The 26532-nt window shown below is 22.5% G+C and overlaps 2 protein-coding genes across 2 annotated transcripts; both read left to right on the top strand.

The window, feature by feature from the left end:
* The first annotated feature begins 4435 nt into the window (after positions 1-4435).
* Positions 4436-25796, top strand: LOC132921410 (proton-coupled amino acid transporter 2-like). Its single transcript, XM_060984430.1, has 9 exons — positions 4436-4798; positions 15799-15949; positions 16080-16207; positions 16268-16352; positions 17782-18054; positions 19423-19601; positions 19783-19955; positions 21514-21784; positions 25190-25796. Exons 1-8 carry the CDS (start codon positions 4671-4673, stop codon positions 21765-21767), a joined length of 1371 nt encoding a protein of 456 aa, XP_060840413.1. The 5' UTR covers positions 4436-4670; the 3' UTR covers positions 21768-21784; positions 25190-25796.
* A 60-nt stretch (positions 25797-25856) lies between these two features.
* LOC132921411 (uncharacterized) lies at positions 25857-26254 on the top strand. Its single transcript, XM_060984431.1, has one exon. The coding sequence runs from the start codon at positions 25864-25866 to the stop codon at positions 26233-26235; it is 372 nt and encodes a 123-aa protein (XP_060840414.1). The 5' UTR covers positions 25857-25863; the 3' UTR covers positions 26236-26254.
* The last annotated feature ends 278 nt before the right edge of the window (positions 26255-26532 follow it).

The following is a 26532-nucleotide window of genomic DNA, read 5'->3' as shown; positions in this document are numbered from 1 at the left end:
ACAAATGAGAAAACGTAATTCATATCATACAAGTATATAATAATACAATTACTCACCTGAATAATAATAATAGGAAATGACGTGTAGCGTGTGATTGTATATAATAAGAGTATATTATTTAACGGCGAGGAAAATATGTCTGCCTCTCATTAGTCACGTGTATATTGGATTTATCAAATTTTTTGAACACGTGTTAAAAATGTGCCGTTCAAAGGTATTTAACTATCAACAAATTGGAAAAAATATTCATTTTCTCATGCCAAATTATACTGCAAATATTCATACTTGCTCAAAGTTGAATAATTAGTTGAAAATATTAATAGCTTAAATTAAATATTTGCTATCTTATTTTTTTAATTCTATAGAGCACATTCGTTCTGATAATATATAATATATATAAACAGCTGTAAATTTATTATTTAAAAGTGTATATCATTATTAATAGAAGGTGCATTGTGCTATAAATTATTATTATCTATTATTTTAAAACCATGTTATGGAGTTGATGAAATAATTTTAACCCTAATAATATCTGATTGTTAAATAAACTAATCTTACTTTTTTTTTTATTATTAAAATTCAGTATTATATAAATCTCAATAATTAACAATAAAGGATCTAGCTGATTATATAGTATAAGTAGGTTTATAAATATGAAACACAATATAATTTTAAAAAAAGCTAACAGTTTAATTTATTAATATATTTATATTATTATTTTACACATTATTAAATTATTCTGTAGCTAATATTATTTATTTACCAAATTAGCTAAAATAATTTGTAAAAATAATGTGACTAAGCAAATTCTGTAGTCAAAAACATTTTATACAATGTTATATAAATTACCTATATAGCTAATACGACAGAATTATGTAGAAATGACCTTCGATCAACAGATCGGACTACTGTGTCTCTAGGTCATAGAGTCCAGGGTATAGCGTAAATAACTTCAAAAGATATATTGAAACATATCTGTTGGATATTGGCAATGTATATGGTGTATGGTGTATTAGTGTATCTCTTTTATTTACGAAATATTCCACAATCCATTGGATACTGCCAAGGCTAAGTATACTATATAGACATTAGACATATAGCAGAGTCTTGATATTCCAGCACTGCGTCAGTAAAATTTTATTAATGGATTATCGCTTTAATAATTAAATTTAATTGAATCGTATTATCAAAAATAATATTGATGAAATATCAAAAAAATGTTTTTAGCTGGTCACTTGTTAGTGATATTAAATATTAATTACATCTACACATATAATTCAATAAAAGTGTGTAATAAAAATAAATACATTTTCATTTTTACCCGATTTTTGTTTAAAAATCTAATTTTTTCGATAATTCATTAGTATTATGGTACTATATGTATTGGGACATTGGATAGACAAGACTCAATAATTGTATTTAATTATGACTAATACATTAATAACTGTAGTAGTTATGTATTATATAATAGGTCATTGATAGATTTTTATAGGTAACTATACTTTGTTTGAAATATAAACTATATATGCACCTATAGTTAGTTTGAATACATATTATTTAATCAAGACACTAGGAAACAGTTAGTACTTATACAATTTTATCAAATTCAAATTATACGTTATACGGAGTAATCAATTTAACGTAAAAAACTCATTATTTCAAAAAACATTAACTTTTTTTACATACTATTAATTATTAAGTCGTTATAATTACCTAAAAAACATTTTTGGAAAAAAATTATACATATTTTTATCAATGTTATTTAATTATTTTTATTTTTTACCCTTTTGAATGACAATATATGTTTTTAATTTCAAATGTTGATAGTAGTAATGTCAAAAGTAGTTTATTAGTTTATAAGTATTTAAATTTTAAAGTTTAAAAGAGTGGAGTAGTGAACCAACATTTTACGGCGTACCCTAGCACTACTCCGTCGATCAAAACTTTGAAATTTGAATAATACTATAACTCATCACCTTTTATAGTTGTCCAAAATTCGATTTTTATATACCTAAGTAGGTACACTAAAATATATTCTGTCTTAGAATATAGAACTAAGAATAATGCAAGTTCTCATTAAAAAAGGTAAACAATTAAAAAAGTATAATGATAAAAAAATAGTAAAAAAGATAGGCAAGTAAGGTATCCAGTGAATTAGTCGCAAAATATTGATCATGGGCAAATTGATCGTGAATATAATTAGTTAGTAGCCAGGATAATTGATCGTCAAACGAATTTTTTAGTTATTTTGTTATAATAATTACATAATAAATTAATACACACATTTCTAAATTTTATGTATATTATTTCAAAATATTCAAATACTCATATTTATTTATTTTTAAATAACGGACAATTAATCCAATTTACAATATATACATTTATTTAAGAAGGAGGAGAGCCTTATACGATAAAATATATATACATAAAAGTTTTAAGTTTCCATGATTATTTTTAAATCATAATAAAATAATTAAAAGCGTTTTTTTTCGTTTAAATGGGTAAATGCAATCAAATTTGAATTAAAATGTCTAAAAATTTTAGATTTAAATTTTCAAGAATTTTGAACCAGCAAATAATTTTTAATCGAAACACAAGAAAAAAAACTAAAAAAGAATCAAATATTTTTCATGCCTATAAATAGCTTAAAAAAGTAGAAATATTTTGAAAATTTTATTGTAAATAGAAAATGGTAGGGTAAATATTAGGTAAAAATTTCAAGTATCTACGATTATTTGTCCTTGAGTTACGCCAAAAAGATAAAATTGGTTTTTTCAAAAATTAGATTTATAAAAAAATCCCCAGTTTCCCTTAATTTATTTTGATTTTCTCGATTATAAAAAATGTACTGATAAAATTTACCTCCTTAAATTACAAACTAGATCCAATTTGTTAGCAGTTATCAGACTTATTTTTGAAAATCAAAATATTTTATCGACTACTTATCGCATATACTTATACACATACACAAAATAAATATATCAATGTAAAATCAATGCATTTATCGTTTCGCTCAGAATCTAAAATGTAATATTTTATAAAAAAATTAGTTTTTGATATAACAAGTGTCTTACGTTAAAATAAATGGATCACCGGCTTATAATTATATTAATTATATACCTATAATTATGGGGAATTATGTATCTTGCTGATATGATTTTTATTTTTTAGCTGCCTACCTTCATTTACATTACTCCCAATTGACATTATTACACTGTAAGATTGGAGCTTTGAGAGGTTTTAAATTTAAATTTATCAGTATAAATTCATGTAGATATTATACTTGCTAACTTACCATCATAATTATAATTAATAAACCTTGAAGTATTTTATATTGCATAATTTATTGAAACGTTATCTCAGTGAATCGATTATGTGTAAATAATGATTTTTATCGTGATTTTCGAGCGCTGTGTGGTGATTATATTCAAATCACATGGCATGTATTAAATACATATACGTATATCAGTTAATATTTATATGATAAAAAAAAGGATAAATTTTCAATAATAAATAAAACAAAAACTATAAGAAATTTCATCTAAAATATAGAAAATGTTTATTACATAATTAATAATATTGTGAACTATACAAATAAATACAAAATAAACCAAATCATATTTAATTATGTTGTAATAAAAATCATATTTGGTACCTTTTTATAAGTATATATATATATTATATCATCATAAAAGTAATTATTTATTATAATACTTTAGATTCGAATTTAACACTGATTTTTCAGATCTAATGAAGAATTTATAACGCTGATCCCTGATTTGCTTTATCATGTCACTCACAATTTTTGATTTGATTTTATAAGCAATAATATTTTCAACGACTTAAAAACAATGGTGTAGTTATGATTTTTTGATTTGATTTAAATTTTAAGTTATAACCATAAGATTTTACGTTTTATATTTTTATTGATTTTGAATTTAAAATATAAAATCACATTTAGGAAGTAAGTTAACATAAGCTTAAATTTTTTTATGAAATTGTATATTTATATAAAGTATAGTTTTTTTTGTTATTTAAAGCGCTAAATAGATTAGGTTGAATCACTTGAATCAATTGATTTTTTTTTTTTAAACGCATTGATATATAATAATTATACAATAATAATTCTATTCTATAAAAGTACTTTTATCTAAAATATAATAGAAATAATAAGTAAAATTAAACTTGATGATTACTAATTATAAATTATGTTTAATAAGTCATAACTCCTATCTATTTGACATAGCAATGCACAAATATATACAATTTAATTTATCTAGTATAAAACTTAGTGTGATTATAGCTTTAAGAATACGTATGTCTATTTATTAATAAGGTAAATATTCAAGGATCTCATAACTATTTTTCGATTAAAATTAATTAAACATACTAATAAAAATTATAATGAAAATGTATCAGTTATACCCGTAAAGGGAGGTTAAATATATAGTGGGAAAAGGAGAGGTAGGGTAATGTACAGAGTAAAATAGATTGTAGCAAACAGTGTTTGTCACAGGGACGAGCTTAGTAATCGTTTCGTGCGCGCGTGATGATCATCAACGCGAATACTCGATTGACGTCCTAGTTTTTCGCTAGATTTTTTTAGCTATTATTATTTTGATTTGAATTATTCATATATTTAGAATAATATTGTTGTGAAAATTAAAACTATGGAAACTGACAAATTAAATGACAAAGAAAATAAAACCAATGGTGATTCTCAGCTTACTATGGTAGAAATGGGAGAACTTAATCACTGTCCAAGACCATCAACATCAGGAGAAAATAAAAGATCTGGGTAAGAAATAAATTTAATTTTATAAAATTTGAAACATTAGTATTTGTGAAATTTGTATTATAAATTAAGTTTATAGTTAAGTATAGTAATGATATTCAACTTCAAAATATTTCTATGAGAAAAAAAAAAATATCAAAATTAAAGAATAAATATTAATAATTATATTAAGTAAATATAGATAACATATAACTAAAAATTTAAATATTTATAAATTTAAAAAAACAAATAGAATTTAATTAAAGAAAAATAATTTATTTTAGGTATTATTCTAATCATATTGAAATTAAAATATTAAACTTAAAACTAATTACAACTTGTGCAAGAATAATAAAACAAAATAAAAATCTAATTTTCATAGACAATCTATGCTTTACATTTTTTTCAATAATTTTCTTTTTTATTTTATAAAAACGATTTTATTATTTAAATATAAATTTTAAATAATTCAAAATCTGAAAAGAATACAAATAGTATAATATTGAATAAAATATAATTGTACGTAATTACTAATTATTAGTGTGCTGTTAAAAGTTTTTCAAATTAGTTATAAATATATTATAAATTATAATTTCTTGATTTATAAGAATACTCAAAGTATAAGACATAGGGGTTTTTACAATATTTAATTAATATATTTCATTTTCTCGTATAATATTCGAGTAATATTTGGTAGGTTATAAAATATTAATAAATTAAAATCCAAAATATTTAGACCAAAGGTTAGAATAAAACAAATCAACTGTCATGAACTGAAACCTAAATCTGTGTAATGGAATTTTGAAATCATAAATAATTCACTTAGAGTATTAAAGCTTGTAGAACCCCTTATAAATAAATGTTATTAAATTGTTACCTACTCTAAAATATTTCTTCACAATGTATTAATAAATGTTAATAATAACAATACAAGGTATCTATATTGTCGGTTAGTGTAAAATTATTTCTATATAAAAATATAATTTGAGCCATTTAAATAATTTATATTTTAAATAATTGTATTACATCTTTTGACCTCTATAACAGTATTAAGTCTGTTAATATTAACTATTAGTATACTATAAAATATAAATTTTAATTAAAAAAAAATGAAAAATATACATAATTTATAAATAAATTTATTTATTTAAATAGGTATAGAAAATCTATAAATTTAAAACGTTGTTACAAGTAAAATATATTGTTTATATAATTTTAAAATCAATCAATTATATTTAAAAGTTTTAAGTTACAAAAATATTAGTTTAATTTAATCATAGACATTGATAAATCTAAGTATGTACCAATGTATCTACGACTACACATATTACCTACTAGGTAATTGAAATATAATATTAGTGACCATAATTTTTTGAGAAGTTCAATCTAAATATAATAATTATTGATAGCTTGACCTAAAAAGAAAAAAATACTGATAATTTCATTAAAAAAAAAGTACCAGTCAAAAGGTTAAACCAAAATCTATATAAGATTATATTCATTATATTTTTTATAGGTACTTGAACAAAATAAAAAAAAAATAGATTTATTAACAATTAAAATATATCTATACATAATATAATGTTATAAATGTATACAATTAAATAATTAAAAAAAAAAAAAAATAATAAATAATATTTATTTATATTGTGAATTATATAATTTTAAAAACAATCATAACATGAACACAAATTATTTAGAATTATGTAAAATGTTTGTTTAATAATACAAATTTTTTGTTATTACCTATTCATAAATATAAATAAGAATGTGTTTTCTAACTTTAATAAAATAGACATATAATAATAATTATTTTACTTAACAAGTGTTTTAAATTAAATTAAAAAAAAAAAATGTCTCGCTATAATGATCAAACATTTCATCATATATGGCTTCTTTCTTTTATATTAGTTCAGAAATTCGAAATTGAATCTCACATATTGTAGATCAAAGATTTTGCAAACAATATACCAAGAATACAATTTTAAAGTAATAAATTTATATTTTATTCAATAAAAATATAGTTTATATTTTATCAAATAAACTTTATTTAAATAAAAGAATATTATTTAACATAATTTATTATTTTACCTACTTAGAACTATTTAATGGTATTTTAATAATTATTTTTACATATTTTGTAGTTATTAATATTTATGATTTACTTTTATTCAAGTTTGGTATTTAATAATCATATCATATTTATGCTTTTTATAGTATATTCAAGGTAATAAATTGCATTCATTATTTCGAAAAGTTTAACTTATTTTAAAAATATATTTTGTATATATCATTGAAAAACAACTTTTTCGAAAAAAAATATTTACAAGGTTTTATATTTATATAATATTTTTTTTTTAAATTATAACACGCATTTTTAACTGTATATATTTCAAAGCAGAATATTTTACACACTATTTTGATATATATGGTGAATCCATTATGATTTGACATATTCAAATGTAATTTTAATGTAAAATTGTCATATCTCTATAATACACCATTTATAAGAAATTAATTTCTTGTGAGTAATTAGGTTCATAATTAGCGAAAAGTATTCAAAGTTTGTAAACGAATATTTAAAATTTTCAAAAGCTTCTACCCCAGTGCCACTCCACTCTACTCATCTAATTTTTAAACAGTTATAAGTTATAAGTTAAAACCAAATCAAATTGAATCAAAACTTACAAAAATTTATGTTTGTATTAAAAAATACGAAAATAAAAATAAATTATACAACTAAAATTTAAAAATTATATTTTTATTATAATAAAATTAATAAAATATAAAAGATTGGTGTTATTTTTTTGAATTAAAATTGATAAATATATACATTTCCAAATATTATGTCCTTTAAAATTATATCTTCTAATACGTAAAATTTATTTGTACAAAGAAAAACTACATTTATGCTTACACTACATTTTTTTTTCGGTGATCTTAAGTTAACATCGGCAGCAGCGGCCATTAGTTTTAATATTAATTACAAAAAATATTATTTAAATTTAATCGTACAATTTATATTTTCTTAAAAATGTTAAAACTAGTTAGATGGTATCTGCATTCGGTCCGAGTGCTAGGTCTAAGGTGTTGGGGATGTTGAGGTTGTTGAGTTCATCTGTGTACTGGAGGCATTTTGTAAAAATATGGTTGACTGATATTCGCACATAGGTTTTTCTTCCTTTGCCATAAGCTAGTCATGTGTTAGTCGAGTGTGTCCAATGCGGACTCTGTTATTATTATTATTTTTTCTCTTCTTTCCGTGAGGGGGTTTGGCCAACCAATGATGGAGTGTTTGATTTTTCTTAATTTGTTGTTTTATTCGAGCCAGTGTGTTAGCCATTTGATTTTGATGAGATCTTTAATTTAGTTTTTTATGTCTACAAGAGTAGTTATATTTAATTTGAGGGTATCTGTGGATTCTACTGTTTTTTTGGCTTCTTGATCTGCCTTTATATTGCCTTCTATATCACTGTGTCCTAAAACCCAGATTAGTGATATTTTGATTTTAATTTCTATTTTGTTTGATTGGCTTATTTTTCGCTGTATAAGTTTTGCTATATTTGAGGTTTTATAAGTATTTTTGAAGCTCATTAGTGTGAATAGTGAGTCTGATAGAACTATATAGCTTTTATGAATGCTTTCAAGGTTATGGTCCTCTAAACTACAATAATTTATATCCACATACTACATATTATATTTAAAACTATTCAATAAGATAGACATTATATCTAAATAAACATTTTTTTTTTTACCTGACGACTTAATATTAAGATTAAATAGTTTATATATTTCTAATTTTATTAATCTCATTTACACTTTTCGGTAGTATACTGTTAGATTATTCCAAATTTTTAAGCTTTGTGAATAACTCAGACAAGCATAATTTTATGAATTTTACGTATGCTAAACCATATTAAATTGTGTTATTTGGTACAAGCTATTTAAGCTTTTAAACATAAATAAAATCGTCTTTTGAATGTTCAACCATATTTTAAATTTTTTTTAAATTATTTGCATAGAAAAGTGCAGCATTTAACCAAGTTCTATATGTTGTAATAATTAGTTTTTGAGGTAAAGGTATGCCAACATAAATGCTATAAGAAACAATTATATTATATGAACGATTTTATAAAAATACCCACCGATTATTTGTATAAAGATAAAAAATAATTGTCATCTTTATAACGGCTTTATGGTATTATCACGAATTATCTGTTCGTATTCAACTCGGTACTAGTACGTAATTACTTATAGGATTTTCATATTAAAAAAATTAAGTATTTAAGTAAAATATTTTGTTCTTTAAACACATAAAATACATAAAAATGCAAATAATTTCAAAAAATTAAAATATAAAATAGTTTATCTATATATTTGATCATATTTAATTTATCTTTTCTTAAAAATTGTTTCTTTATCAATAATATCATTTAAAATAAGTCTTAAGTTGATTTAGTTACAAGTACAATTATAATTATATTCCTTCAAAATTCTATTTTTATGTTTTGGAGTACACAAAAAAAATATTCTACTTTAGAATTTGAAATAAAAATATATTTTGTAAAAAATAAGTGAAATAAGTAAAAACACAAACAATTATTAAACATTATAAAAATATAATTTTTTTCAAAAACATTATTTTGTAAAATCATTCAAATATATAGAAAATATCGTTTTTAAATAAATGGTGTAGACACTATAACCTGTATATTCAACCCTAATAGTTGTTTAACTATTACCTTTAAACTACTCCACAAATCTTGGTGAACAATTTTGTACTCGTAATTGTACAATTTTAAAATCGTATTTAAAAAAGGTGGGCAAGTGGATATCGCTCTGCTTTATAGTAGAGATGGAGACTAGGTCATTATAATAGATGTGTTAAATTTGAATGTAATGACAGGTATCATTATATACGGAAAACGATTCTGAACGGAAATGAATTGTCAGTCTAGGATAATTAGTAGGGTATATTATATTATTACCTATATTTAAATTGTAATATATCATTATTTTATGAGATTTCGTAAAAAATTAAATTTCATACATTCATAACATTTTTTTTTATATTGACGCTGGAGTTCTTTTTTACAGTTATTTGAAGAAAAACTTATGGAAAACCTTGTATTGGGTTTTTTAACCTTAGGTATAAATCACAAAATTGTTTTAATTTTTAACTTCAAAATTCTTTGCTAAGTTTTGCGATTTTGACATATTTCGTAAACATTTGAACTTTAAATGCTTATAAACAAAAATTGTGACTAACGATTTTTGATTTTTTTTTTTACCACGATAAGTACAACTTATAATAAACCTTGTATTAAATTTTAAAGATTTTTTAGAAAACCAATCGGCATTTTAAGAAAAAAAAATTTAGAAACATCGAATATTTCAATTGTCTGCAAATAGTTTTAAAAAAATCAAATTTAATCGTAAATGAATAACGTTAATATAAACATTTGGTGAAAATGTCAAGTATTTACAATGATTCGTTTTTGAGTTACGGCAAAATCAAAAATCAATTTTGTCAAAAACTGATTATTATGCGTAAAAATTCTTGTTTTTCTGTTACATTTTTAGTGTTTTTCCTGACGCTTTTGAAGTACTAAAGTACCAATTAGTTGAATTTTCCCAAAACGTGATGACAGACACAAAAATAAACACGCATCATTGTAAAATCAATACATTCATCACTCCGTTCAGAATCTAAAAAAAATAGTTCATCTTATTGGTTTTTAATTGCTTTAACTCATAAGCCATTGCTATTTATATTAGTTGAATTATATATATTTTTTAAATTATTCAGTATATTTTCTATCTTAATATTTATTATACGTAATACATTTTTTGAATGTATGACAAATACATCTAATAGATAATTTAATATACCATTATAAATTACTCATATCATATTAGTAGTATCTAATTCTATTAACAGTAGATTAACATTTAAAATCCTTTAATATTTTGAATAAACTCTCCACAGTATAGTTGCTTATATGTTACATTTTATATGATGTTATAGCTATATGTTTGTTATTAGTCTTATATGCATAACTTGTTAATTTACTAAATGTATTATTTTTAAATAATATCAATGGTAATTATATCTAGATTATTTGATGTAAACATAAATATATCATTATTTACATATCAAGAAATTTTTTAATCATTGTAAAAACTTAAAATACTATTAAAGTAAAATTATTCTTTATATTGCTATGTATAGTCTGACAAAACCATGTGAAAAATAAAGCTAAATTATTCATATTTTTACACCTATTTAACATTAAGTGTTTATTTTTAAATAAATTCGCTGTGTTGGAGGTGCGTTTTGAATATTTTGGTCAAATTAAATCTTTCCATTGACCTTTTTTGTTACATTTTCCCCTAAATAGTAGTTCTACTGCGTATCGGTGAATCCTAAATTAAAAACCATAAAACGAGTAGTAATGGATTGAGTTTATAAAATGCAAATAAATAAAAAAAATGTATCGTAAAAATTTAATCATTCACAAACATTAAAAACCAACATATTTATATATTATACATGTTTAAATATCATTATATTAACATTAAATAATATATTTAAATAAGTATTTTTTGAAGCTTTTTTTAATTCTAACTTTGTATGAAATAACTTAAACAATTAATATATTTGTCATGTCCAATTTATTATTATCAAATTCAATAACAAGCTTTTATAAAGTCCTATAGACTTATTGATTTATTTTCAAGGATTAATATCAATATTACATTTTTCAATTTTGATTTCAATTTAGTTTATCAGTTTTATTTTTTCTGATTTAAATTTAATAAGTCACTGTAATATATGTGTTAAATATGAATTCAATGAAATGTATTTAATTGCATATGAAGAACGATTCTAAGTGAAGTCAGTCATGCTGTATCACTAAGTACATATTTTTATGAAAAGTTTTTTGATATTAGTATTAGTATTTTTGCCGAAAACATAGCATTTTTAGATAATTAACATTTAATTATTTTAACAATATATTATAATTATACCATGATAAAATTGTATTGCTATTAACTTTTGAGTCAATACCTTCCCAAAAAAACTGTATAAAAAGGTCCATTATATAAATTGGTAATATCCTAAAATTAATCGATCATTGTAAATATTTCATTGCGTATGCCTTTTTGTTAAAGTTATGATATGCGTTAAAGTATTAGATCCCTATGGGTCGAAAATAATGTTTTTGAATTATAACAAAAATAACTTATTTTGTTATTCGTTGTTTAAATGGGTAATTCTTCCAAATTTGAATTTTACTAAGTAAATTTATCGCTCTGCTCAAAATCTAAAATATATAGGTAGATGGATTTTATAATTTTATGGTATTTATATTTTTGCATAATATCGATTACATTTTTTCCCAACTTTTAATCAGTTTATAAACCATAAAATTTTTATTTTTTTTTTTATATATTTTAATAAAAAAATATTACTTTTACATTTTTACGATTTTAATTTGGATTTCCGATTTCTACCTATGAAAATTCGGGATCATCATTTGTGCTTTACATATTACATGACGTGTATACGGCATGTGACTGTGAAACGGTTCTAAGAAAACAAAATTGCCAATCGATATATTATTAAATTTTAAATATTAAATTGATTGTTGTATATATTGTAAATTATTTATTGTATTTAAAAATTATAAAATTATTATTTATTTTAATATAAAGAATTATACATTTTATTTTTTAAATTTTTACTATGTATTTTAAGTATCATATAAAAATTTAGATTTTGATATTACAATCATTTTATAGCCGATTTTTATCGATTTAAATCTTTGCTTATTTTATTTAGTAAATATACATGATAATAAAATAGTTCTCTTAAAATAAGTATAATAAGATATAATATGTAGAAAACACCGTTTGAATGTCAATAATAATATGCACTCCAATTATTAGCGATAACAAATACAATAAAAATACTTGTTCAGATTTCCATGTATTTATTTCCTCAAATCACAATGATAGTTATCTATAATATATATACATATATTTGTATATACTCAAAAGTTTCTTGTATTATCCATTCAGACATAATAATATATACCAAATTGACATTTTCAAAAGGTTCACTAACCTTATTATTTATTGATATAATATTATTAGTAATATTTCTTGCATATTTTTTTGAATGGTTCACTATGTATTTTGCTATGCAATACTTATTATTTTTTAATATATAAACGTAAGAAAACAAAGATTTCAAACAAGTATGTATAATATTTGTATTAAATATTTATAATTTGTCTGAAATTAAAAAGTTAAAAGATTATAGTCTAGTGTATTATAATACAGGATCTTTTGAAACATTTATAAATTCTAATTTATTTATGAAAGTAACTAGGTAAGATAGTTTGTGAAATAAAATATTAAAAGATGCATATAATGTGGTTTAAAATTAAATTAAATTAATTATATTGTATACTTTAAGTAATTAAGTTTCATTATATTAAACTCTTTTATCATATATTTACAATTCTTTATAATTTTCATATGGCAAGTTATAATTTTAATTTTAAATTGTCCATTTTTTTTTTTTTTTTTTTTGAAATATTTTGTTATAAATACATTATATAATAATTAGGCTGACAGTTTATCAATTGTATAATTTAAGATTTAGGAGTAATATATTACCCTTTTATGTTGTGTATTTACTTACATTATTTGTCAGTGTTTCATCCTTCTTCAAAATCTTTATATTTCTGTCACTAATCCTTCCTATGTATTCTTGATTTATATTTCCCCCCCGTTATCTTATTAATTATATTAAATTTTATCTTAAACGTTGTTTTTAAATAAAAAAACTCTTAAATAATGAACATTTTTTGAAAAAATATAACTTGGTTTAAAGTGTTTAAACCCTTTAAAACAATCACTCTGTATATTATTTCATAAAAAATATAAAATATATGTCTTTTGGCAACTAACATAATAGGTAACTATATATATGGAGAGAAACGTATACGTAACATATATAATTTACAAGGGTAAAGCAATTAAAGATGCCTATACAATGTTCAATACACAAAAAACGTTCTTATAAACTGTGATAACCATTTGACCATTTTAAAATTATCTATTTAATAAATGATACATTTGATAATACTAATAAATACATATATAATAAATTAGGAAAATGTTCACTAATAAATGGACGTTGTGAGTTAGAATCGAATTTAAAAAAAAGAGCTAACTAATTATTAACTGAAATAATTATATGATAGATATTTTTTAACTTATTTTTCAAAATTATAGTATCGTATTTTAGTGGTGTATTTACCTGTGTTATCTGTCTACTATTGTTCTATAACGATAAATAATTTGTAAAATTGTCTCAAAACTATTATTAACTATTATTCAAATTTAAAATATACAGTATATTATTACAAATTGTTATCATTGTTTAAGATTTAACTTCGGCTAATACAGCCATATATTATATAGTTAATATAGGTATATAGTATTACACAACTATTTACAGATTGCTTTCAAAAGTTAATATACATTATACAAGGTTAGTTGTTAGGTTCTTATTTTATATTATAACGTATGTAATTTAAAATAACAGATAGGTGCTTATTACCTATATAATATTCAAATATAAAGGTTATTAATTAGGTACTCATTTAAATAATATCGATATAAAATGTATTTAAAAAAAGTTAAACTTTAGATAGGTAATTGTTATTTTTTAGTGAAACACTATAAAATTATAACTGAAACTCCAGGAACAAATGTTACTAAATTAACAAATTAATTTTTAAATATTTTATAAAAGTAAACATGGAGATTCATTAATGTCTATTGAAATTACGTACCTATCTGTATTAATACCAACTATTCATATGGTATATATTGATTAAAAAGAATTATTAACTGAGGAACGAGGGGTATTATTTATTTTATATGATAGGAACTTACAAATATTAAATAACGTCGAATTTGAGGTGATTTGTTTTTAATATAATGTTTTTTAGGATTATCAATATTTATAATATCTTCTATATTCATTATTTATTTCATTTTATTTTTCATATTATCATCCCCACAATGCATTTCTTTAGTTTCAACTAAATAAAACAAAATGTCATACATTTTTTTGCACCTATGTAATAAATATGTTAATGTTTACATATGTATAATTATTAATTAATACATATTTTCTGTGTGTAATCTATAATATCTTTTGCTGATATTAAGGGTATCTATTATATTTAATTAGGTGACCAAATTGTAATAATATGATTTTATCGTAAAATTCAAAAATTAGATCATCAAAATGTTTTAATTAATTGAAGTAGTAATATACAGTTAAAGTATATTAGAAAATAAGTTAACTAGGTAGGTATATTTGTAATTTTCAGTTAATAATGTTCAGATAAATATTTTCAGTGTTTTGCTAAAATACTATTCTTACAATTAAATTTTAAAATTACATTTGCTGACAATATATATTAAATACTAGCATACCCGTCTCGGCTCCGCCCAAGATTTTAATTAATAATAACTAATTATTTATTAATTTTATCGGACTAAATATATGCCTATGTCATTCTCTGTGGTGTCCTCTTTAATTTAAAAAAAGACTGCACGACGATTAAATAAGTAGTTTTGGAGTTTATCCCGAACATACAAACAAACGCTATCATTTTATATATTAGTATAGATTTTATACACTAAACACAGTTTTCCTTACTTTTAGAAATATATTTTTGAAAATATGCACAAATTTTTTATTATTAAGGGACCTAAAAAATTGTAGCATCTTTAAGCTCCGAGATAACACAATAACTAGATCTTAATAAATCTTACTTAATTCATTGTTTTTCAATTAAAACTTACTTATAATCATCAAAGTACAATATCATGTTGGAATATTATTAATGAAATGAAAAAATTATGTAATTTGATTTTTAATACTGCTAATATTTCAAACATATCAAGTTAATTGTTTATATACATTTTTTCAGGTATTTAGTAACGCTAATGCACTTTATAAAAGGAAATATTGGTTGTGGAATGTTAGCTATGGGAGAAGCCTTTAAATTTGGAGGTTTATACCTTACATTGTGCATATTATTGTACGTTTGGTTAATTAGTGTCTACAATATGCATGTTTTGGTAAGTTTTTTAATTAAATACATAATTTGAACAAAATATATATATCTATTTTTAAAAATAATTAATAGTTTTTTTTCAAACCTTTTACATTTATATCATATTTAAAAAATAATTTTGATTTTTTCTACAGACTACATTAAGTAAGAAAGTTCAGAATCGTTTGCAAACCAAACGTGCCCCGTCATTTGGTGATACAGTTGAAAATGCATTCAAAATGTCTGATAAATGGATATTTCGAAGTATATCAAATAATATTAGGTGAGAATTTAATCTAATACATTTTACATTACACATTATTATTTTCTCTTTTTCATGTAGAAAGATTGTTTTTTGTAACATACTTATCACGCAACTTGGTCTATGCAGTGTATATATTCTATTTATTAGCACTTCATTACAGAAGGTAAGCATAAAAAAAAGTTTATACAATTATTATAATAATTTAAGATAGTTAAAATTTAATATATTCATGTTAAAACATACGGACATAAATATATATAATATACATTTACTACTACTTATAACATTTTGTACATATACAAATTGTGTATTTCAAAAAACACTAAATATATAATATATTTTAATATTTAGGTGCGTTATTATAAATAAAATATCACATTTCTTAGTGAAAACAAAATCACAATAAATACCAAGTAAAAGGTATAAACATAGATACTTTATAAGCCATAAGGTCATCGTTATAGCTTTTATTGTCCAAAATTGTTCAGACGTGTCATTCATCTGAATGGCCTCGAGTCTCAAGTTCTGACAATATAGTTCAATTTACAATAAAAACTTCCATTATGAGTAGTTTTGATAATTATTTATTGGAATAGTTGTATGTTATACAAACATACTATTATTTTTAAATAAAATATTTAAATCCTTCCATATTTAATTGGAAAACTAAAAATTTATGAATTCAGGTTCTAAAAAAAAAAATATAAAAATATTGAATACTTAATTTATTCTACAATAATACCTTTTTTCTCAAAATGTATCTTCGAGTAAATGATAATTAATAAGTTAGTATATTTTTTATAAACGTAATTTATTTTCTTTATTACCATAAAATATATGAGTATTAATATTCAAAAATAATATAACTAACTTTGATTTCGGAATAGAATTTCTAAAATTATTATTCCCGGTAGTAGAGGGATCATTATTTTTTTTAACAGAAAAGATTGTACCTACCTATAGTTGATAATATTAATGAGGTAGTAGTTGTTGTGATTAATGATTAATAAATACATATTGCTATGTATGGTAGAATTTACATAAATTAATTTTGATATTAAAAATAAATATTGTAATAGAAAATTCAAAATATTGATATAGCTATAGTAAAATAAAATTTCAAATACTTAAAGATAACATAAGTTTAAATAAAATACATAATATAAATTAATTAATAATTATAGAGATATAAATAACTGAAATAACTAATCTTATTAATCTTATATTAAATTACTTCGTTCATTTATTTGTTTTTTTACGTGTTTTAATTAGGTACATATTATTATGTGTACTATAATTTTAATAAGAAGCAAAATATTATCATTGATCCAAGAAATATAAAAAAAAAGAATTGCTAAATACAGTAAATCTGTTTTTGTACATATAGCAATAGTTCTTTTAAAAAAGTTACGTTAAGTAAATATAATATTATTGTATAATATTTATTAAATAAATTTAATTTGTATTGATATAGATAGTATTATAAGAGTTGATTCAGTAAGAATTTAATCTTTATTTATTTATCTATATTTTTCAATGTTTTATCTTATTTGTCCTTAAATTATTTTATTTTTGTTTTAATTATTTTGCAGCTGTTACTTCAATACTCGTATGAGATTAATATTCAAACTGTTTTATTATTTACAATGCCTTTGATAATGGTATGTGCAAGTTTGAGAAAATTGCGATTTATAGCACCATTATCAACTTTGGCCAATTTTGCATTGATTACTGGTGTTATTACGATAATGTATTATAGCTGTTCTGGGCCATCAGCTGAGAATGTTAGATATTCATATGCTAAATGGTCTGAGTTACCAACGATGTTCGGCATAATCATGTTTAGTTTTGAAGGAATTGGATTGGTAAATATTTAATTTAAACTTCCTTTATTTAAACGATTGAATTATTATTTATTTATAATAATTGTACGTATGTATAATTATAATTAAGTATTTAAATCAATTTAACACGTGTAATATTTTAATGGTAAGAGAAAAATAATAAAGATGTTTTAATACGTACGTCTCTTTAGTTTTAATTAAATAATTATAAACATAAAATAAAATTTAATTATACTATTTATAGGAGTACCTACAGATGGTATACTGTTGTTTAATTATTTACTAATCTATATTATATGGTTTGGACTAATTCACAGTATAATAAACGTGTTAGATACAAACATACAACATTTTGATTATAAAATACTAGCTGTATTACACTATTACCTTATTTTTCCTAGGGTAAAATGAAAAAAATATATAAAATAAGGTTACTCTGTGTATTTCAGTTTAAGTGTTCCTCAAATCTCAATTTGCACGTAAGTCAGTTTCTGTATGACTGGTGTGAAGACTAATCCGACGGAAATGAGCAAATCAATATAAATTATAAGTGCATTTCCATTTAGAAAAAAATGAACAACAAATTTAAACTACACAGATATTTATCATTAATAAGAAAATGTTATTAATAATGGTTAGACATTTTTTTTAAAAACTCACTGTGAAATTCACGACTGATGGTACCCTAGGTGTATTTTTATTTCATTGCTCAATTTTCCGAGGATAGGAGTTTTGGGTCTAGATTCTAAAATACTGTGTCTTAAACTTTGCCGGAAAATTAAAATATCCAATAAAATTATCTGACTCGAATCATTTGATTCCATTCAGTGGTTTTGGAGGAAATTAGTAATATGCGATAAGTTACTATTTTAGGTTAGGTTAAACTCAATTTATATTAGATACTTATACCAGTTATACTTATATTCAAAGAAAACATTAAATATGAGCACATTTGAATAATATTTTTTAAAAATATTTAACGTTTCATTATATCATACCAGATATTATAATATATCAGCATTTAGCATCATTAATTTAATCTTATTTAATGATTTCGTATAAAATATACATTATATGACGGCGTATGCGATAGGCAATTCTCCTACATCTGTGTATTGATCACATTGTGAATTTATAAACGAATTTTATATTTTCATTTACAACTTAATATAACTTTTGAATAAAAATTAGTATAGTTTTCTATTAATGTATTAAAAATAGTAAATAATAAAAATAATACTATTGTTAATATACTTTGTGTTTCACATATAATTATGTTTGTCAATATGTACATAGTTTAAAAACAGTTAACAATTTTATTTTATTTTTTATTAAAATATTTTAAAACAATATCTGTGTCTAAAATTGATACTTTATAAATCTATACAGGTTTTACCTCTTTTTGCGGAGATAGACGACGATAAAAAGTTTACATCGTGTTTTGGAGTCTTGAATTTTGGTATGGTAGCTGTAATGATGTTAAACGTTCCTTTGGGTATGACTGGCTATGCAAAATGGGGAGAAGACGTAAAAAGCAGTCTAACATTGAATTTACCACACGATCACGAGTAAGTTGATAGATTAACTAAATAATGTAGTAATAATTTATATATTGTATACATATTTAAATATGTTCTAAAAGTTTGTATGTCTATTTTTCGGACGTTTAAATTATGTATATTTCAACGAATTAATTTGAAGTTACATATTATACAAAGTTGTAAATATTTAATATTTATTTTACAACAGATTAACACAATTTGTAATAATCATGATGATATTGGGAATAGCTTGTTCATATGCACTTCAATTTTACCCTGCAGCTGTAATTGTCTATAGTGACCTCGAAAAAATCTACGGCCCGTTTAATCATCCTGCAATATGGGATTATAGCATCCGGATATGTATATGCCTTGTTACTTGTAAGTAAATATATTTGATATATTTATAATAGACAGTAGTCAATTCACTAAATAAAATACACTTGAATAGTTATGTATTATAATCTTGGTATACTTTTAGTGTATAATATAATAATATATATTCGTAATATAATTATTATTTTATAACTTTTTAACTTTTAAAATTGAATAAATATTGTTATCATTAAAATATAAGTATGTCATGTTTTAAACTTTTTAATGTTTCTAAAGTATAAAATTTCACGCGTATTTAACATAATTATACTCTTTTAATTACATTTACAAGCTAGATTAATTTCATAAAAATGATATTAAATGTATATTGCGAATCGTTTTTGAAATGGATATGACTTCTTTACACAACCTTTTGATTACTAAAAAATATGTGATTTAGATCACTTATCATAAAAAGGATACTCTATACTAAATAAACACATTTCGTAATCAATTTCACTAACTGTAAGAGATTTATTTAGTATTTTTAATTATTATTATAAAATAACGAATGAACCGACCGGCAACCAACCTAAGGTTATGTACATAATTATTTATTAATACTTATTGTTATTTCACTTCTAACTATTAGCTATATTATTTAAACTATGTATATTTTATCTATAATATCGTGAATTTGATTCAAAAGTGTTTTTAGATTATAAATTATAACTTATGCCACAATATGGCAATAGAGTAATTAATTAACTTAAAATAAAAAAAAATGTATTTATTTAAAAATCATTTTTAGGTTACCTATCTAGTTTGTTATTAATACGCATTGAGACATAACTATGCGTTTATTAAATATCAGTTTTATGATAAGCTATTCATATAACTCGCTTAATAACTGTAAGAATTTACATTTTAGGTATTAATAAACAAAAGCGTAGTGATAAATGAAATGATTTTACAATTATGTGTTATTTTTTTATTGTCTGTCATTTCCTTTTGGAGCACTAAAAATGCTCCAAACTTTCATTTAAAGGGTGATTTCTAGTAGAAAATTGCATCTTGTTGATACTTAAAGCGGAGAAAAGCGAAAAATGTATAATAATTTTCTAAATAATCGGGAAAAATAAAAATTTTGGAAAAACGGGAACACATAGACAAAACTAGTGTTTGATAAAATCATTTTTATGTGAATGAAAAATCTATGATATTAAGCTTTTTATTTTCACCAAAAATTAGTTTCACATACCAAACAACTAATATAACATTAAATTCAATATGGTAGTATCAATAATTTATAAAATATCCTTATAAAAATAAAGGCTGAATTTTGTGTCTACGCTTAAAATCGTTTTTCGTGGACAATGATTATGATTAAATTCGTTTATACCACAGTACCATACCTATTTAAGTGACCTACTATCAATGATGAGGTCCACTTGAAATCTATTATTACATTCAATATAATAATTATACATTACGTAGGTATTATGATACCTGTATTGTGATTTAATCGTATATTTATTTGTAATATAACTATTAAAATTAAGTAATTTAGAAAATTAAATAATATTAGAAATGTAAAATTATAATTTGTTTTTATTCATTTTAGACCTGGCAGCTAGTACAGTCCCGCATTTGGACCTATTCATGTCATTAGTGGGTTCAGTAACTTGCGTTGCGCTCACCATGATTTTCCCTGCATTATCTAATTTGGCGTTCCGGACAAAAGACAAAGGTTCATTTTTCAGTTCATTTTTAGATATGGTAACCATACTTACGGCAGTGATCGGTTCAGTCACCGGAATTTACGCCAATACAACGGCTATTTATGAGGCGTTCTCTCAAAACCACAGCAACGGCTAAATCTGATTCAAAAATTGGTTGGTTGAAATTTCGTTCTACATTACTATTATGTCATAAGAACACCCTGTATACTATTATATCACCGTATTTTATTTTGTTCTTTTATTAATAATCAGTTTTTTCTGATAATAATTCTATTATTTAGAAAAATGAAATAAATGATGCGAAAGTAAAAGAAATAGTGAATAAAAACCGTCACAAATAAAATTATAAGATTAAGTGAGAAAATATATCTCAAATAGAGCTATTATTCAGTATTAACGTTTTTATGTTGCCCCTATTTTATCCGATCGAATATAATATGTATTATATAAATATACTAAATTTATTTTATTTTAATTAATAGCTAAGCGACTGGCCTAATAACTTGAATTTAAATTAATACAATTATATTTTATTGGAATTGTATGATTTTATTATACAACTTTTATATATTTTCGTTACAATTTTGTCAGTTTGTCACACTATGATTATAACTGATGCGATTAAATCCAATTTAAATTTAAAATTTTTAAACTTGATATTATCAAAGATATTTTCCATAACTATTTACTAATTCATATTAAACATAAATGTTAAACATAATTAAGAAATATTACACATATAAATTGAACTTGAATTTAGATTTTTAATTTTTATGTCAATTTATTATTCTAATGACCTTTTTATTATTTCATGAAAAATAGTTCTATTCGTTTTAGTTACTTATTTGTTTTATTATTTAAATGATTATTTTATTTGGTACCATTTTTCCAACTGATCATTAGTTATTCTTTGATATTACAAAATTAATCGAATAACTACGTAGTTATTATTAAATGTTAAATGATGTTAGAACACATTTTTTATGCATATTTTATACATAGATGTTTGATAACATTATATTATACCTATCTGCTATGTTTTCATGTTACACTTTTACGTATGATAAGCAATTTAGCAATATTTATATTTTTTCCTTGATACAAATATTAGAATATTCTAGGTTTTGCTTTTATAGTTAAAATAACATTAAATTATATTTCCCTATCAATTAATTAATACATTTTTTATGCGATTTTAAATTAGCATTTTATTAGAATATAATACATATATTCGCGATACAACGAAGCTCTATATAACAAACGAAACTGTCGTTTCATTAAAAACATCATGACGTTATAATACAGATATCATATAACAAATTCTGGATACGACAAACTATTTCTCGGTCTTTTGAAATTCGTCATTATATCACGAATTGGCTATATTATACAGTTATGCCTTTAAACCTATATATGTATACACAGCTAGAGTACAGACATATAATTTGTTTTTATTAATAAAGTTTGTATAATTTTATAAATATTTCTAATACTTATAAATCATTACGTATAATATTTAAAAAAATGTTCTATTTTTGACTATTAACTATTCCAAGTAGGTAGGCAATAAGTGTAGCTTATTTACTTTAATTGTCTACATCATTCAAACGGTTTTAACTTAAAATATTTCATAAATATATTAATCCTAGTACCTATTACATTTATAACATACAATACATTGTGTTTAGTGATTAAAGTATCATGAAGTATTTCAAACGTATGGCCACAAATTAATTTAAAGGACTTATTTTTATCTTTTTTTCAAGCATAATATGTAGCAAAACAACATTTTTTAATCAAATTTGAATTACATTATTTTGTTTAGACAACTTTAACTTGTAACGTTTTTCCGTCTTAAAATTGATTGAATGAGAGTAAGTTTATGATTTGATTTAATTACCCATGTATTAATCAAATTATCTTTTACTTAAGACTTTATAAGTTCCCATGCGATTAATACGATTTAAACTTAAGCTCATTTTCAAATCTCAATCAGTCAATTTTTAAGACAAAAAGTTTATTTTGTTTTGCTTTTTGTAAACGCGGAAAAAATTAAAAATTAAAATTTGTTCGAAATTAAGTGTAATAGGCATAGGCACAATTTCAATAAAAAAACTGAAGGTGCTTAAGCTCTTCATTTTCCGGACATAGCGCTGAATCGCTGCTGAATGTGATATTATAAAAAATATTTAAGGGTGCTAATACACCCTAAGCGCCCCTCCCCCCTTAATTGCGCTTATGGTAATATATTTTAAGTCCTTATTATGAAGTAAAATAAAACCTAGTCAAATTCAAAGCTATATGTGTTTAAAATATTTCGTTTTAATATATTTGTTTAAAAACCAAAAATAACAGATAACTTGTCATAGAGTAAGAATGAAATATGTGTAAACCTTTATTCATAGCTTTCATTTTCTGTAATTTAAAATCCTTATCATATTGTTAGAAAATAACAATTTATAACGGAGTTATCATTTACCTAATAATTGTTCGTCATACTTTCGTGTACGCTTTTTATTTTATTTTTAAAGTTTCTTTTATATATGTGTATAATAAATAAATTGTCGTGGAAAGTGATGGCTATCGTGACAACCCTACTGTCCCTACTCCATTAATCCAGGCTAGTACAATGAGTGTTAAGTTGAGATATAGTTTTTAAGTTCCGTTTAGTATTGTTAATTAATTTGATTATTATTTTTTTAATAGTATTTATTTATATCTTTAATATAACTATATCATAGTAATTAGTAACATAATATAATTAATTTGGCATGCCAATAAAATATATTTGATGGGTCCCCGAATTTAAAATGTATTCTGTAATTTTCTTAAGATCAAAAAAGCTTAATTATATATTGGTACATACTTAGTATGTACCCACTACCCAGTACCTATCATCAATTAAAATATAATAAAACCTATTAAGTACATATTTATATATATATTGTATTATAATATAGAATACTTGTGAATTACTGAATTGTAATGTAGTAATATTAAATTGGTTCCATTCATTTAGCTAAACGCATTTACTTATTAAGACTGAAATTAAATCTGAGAGTTGTTTATGTATCCTATATCAATTCCATTAAAATTTTGAATGTATAGGAACCGTGAAGAAATTATGTTTGCAAAACATACTAGATTTTGTTTTATATATTATTTGTATATTTATAATATTTATATTATAAGTCATACATTATCAACATTGTATTACTTATAAAATTTTGTATTTTTGAGTTATTTTTGCTGGTTATTTTGTTTGAAACTTAAACATTGGTACATCAAATATCATTTTTTTTTCAAATTTAATTACATTTTTATATAGGTGTTAAAGAGTATTTTTAATATTATTTATAAATAAAAAAAGATTAACGAAACAATATTTAATTCGAATTAATAAACTATCTGTTGACTTGACTGCTGAGTAATTTGAAGTCATTGAACTGTAGAAAAAGTAACTATGTATATAAATTGAACTTCATTATTAAGCTCTTAGTAAATGACTATTATTGTTTACCCCCATTTTTTCAGTGAAAATATTAAATATTTTTTTAGGGGAGCGATAAAAACAAACAACCACTAGACCAGTTATTTGATTGAACCGTTAAATTTGAACACATTAGAAACAACTGAGAAATGGTTCATGCAATGGTATTAAAAAGTAAACCTCAAAAAATGGATGGTATACAACAGTAGTTCGTTTTTATTCAGTTGGCAGTCTTAATAACTAATACACCAATTTAAAGACTTAATTTGTTTTTTTATAAATTACATCTACCTATATGTTATATCTATATACTTTTAACATATATATATAATGTATTGTATTAAAACTACTGTATAAGTATACATATTTATATTGTGTATATAATAAAAATTATATATAAAAATTAGGTATGAACTTTAATAAAGTATTATTCATTTCTTAAATACATTATACTGAAATAAATAAGTTTTTATTGTAGAATAGTGTATATATTTTAATTTATAATATAATTCGGTAACCAACCAATATATATTATGTTTAATGTTTATCGATTTTTTGTTCGCGCACAATATTCGTACACACGAAAAATAACTACCTATCAACTACTTTTAATTCAGATAATTTCAATTTACACTTATCAATAAACTGTATACATATATATTATACTAACTTACACATTTTGACAAAGAATTTTTCATTTATCCCTATTTCCTATTTAGTATTCCTTTGTCCATAATTAAGAATGGCGATGTCCGAATTAAGACACCGAATGCACATGCAAGAAGTAGAAAAAAAAATTAAATTATTGCAAATGAATTGGTTCATAAAGAACTACGAAGAAGCAATTGAAAATTCAGATAAACCAAAACCTACCGTTTCAATCCAATCGACCAAACTTATCGATGAGATACGAGGAATGAGAACCCTAATTAAAGATATTAATGCCAAGCTAGAGGTGTACCAAAAGGAAATAAATAAGAAAGCATTCGAAAAACTAAATGAAAATGCATCAGCACGTTTTGAAACAGAAATTTCATACATGTACTCTGTACCACCCGATATCAAACATCAATTGTATAACGGTAAAAAATATAAATTTACAAATATATACTGATATGTTACCGTTATCTTTATATGTATTATGTATACCTTTATATTTTTACTGATACATCAGTATCCGCATCGGCTCACTCCTTTTACCTGAAAATGGTCATATCGACTCCAATCATCAGCCAGTGGTATGAACCGTATGCCCCCATTGGAATTTTTTATTGGTGATGTATTAATCAAGGTTATAGGCTGATTCCCTACGATATTTTGTGGTGTATAACAATATTTAAATAGCCCCTCCCGCCTAGATTGAGCTACAGCTACGCCAAATTGATATCACCTAATATGTTTACAATATCAA

This window comes from Rhopalosiphum padi, chromosome 2, assembly GCF_020882245.1.
Source record: "Rhopalosiphum padi isolate XX-2018 chromosome 2, ASM2088224v1, whole genome shotgun sequence".
NCBI classification, from domain to species: domain Eukaryota; kingdom Metazoa; phylum Arthropoda; class Insecta; order Hemiptera; family Aphididae; genus Rhopalosiphum; species Rhopalosiphum padi.
The sequence above is the reverse complement of the archived record's forward strand: the minus strand, read 5'-3'. Positions and strand labels throughout refer to the sequence as shown.

What these genes read in the sequence shown, in the direction of transcription:
- LOC132921411 (XM_060984431.1), top strand. Translation starts at nt 25,864, where the DNA reads ATGGCGATGTCCGAATTAAGACACCGAATGCACATGCAAGAAGTAGAA.
- LOC132921410 (XM_060984430.1), top strand. Translation starts at nt 4,671, where the DNA reads ATGGAAACTGACAAATTAAATGACAAAGAAAATAAAACCAATGGTGAT. An exon ending in GTTTTGAAGGAATTGGATTG is followed by an intron (nt 18,055 to 19,422) that starts GTAAATATTTAA and finishes AAATCTATACAG; the next exon opens with GTTTTACCTCTTTTTGCGGA. An exon ending in AATTTACCACACGATCACGA is followed by an intron (nt 19,602 to 19,782) that starts GTAAGTTGATAG and finishes ATTTTACAACAG; the next exon opens with ATTAACACAATTTGTAATAA.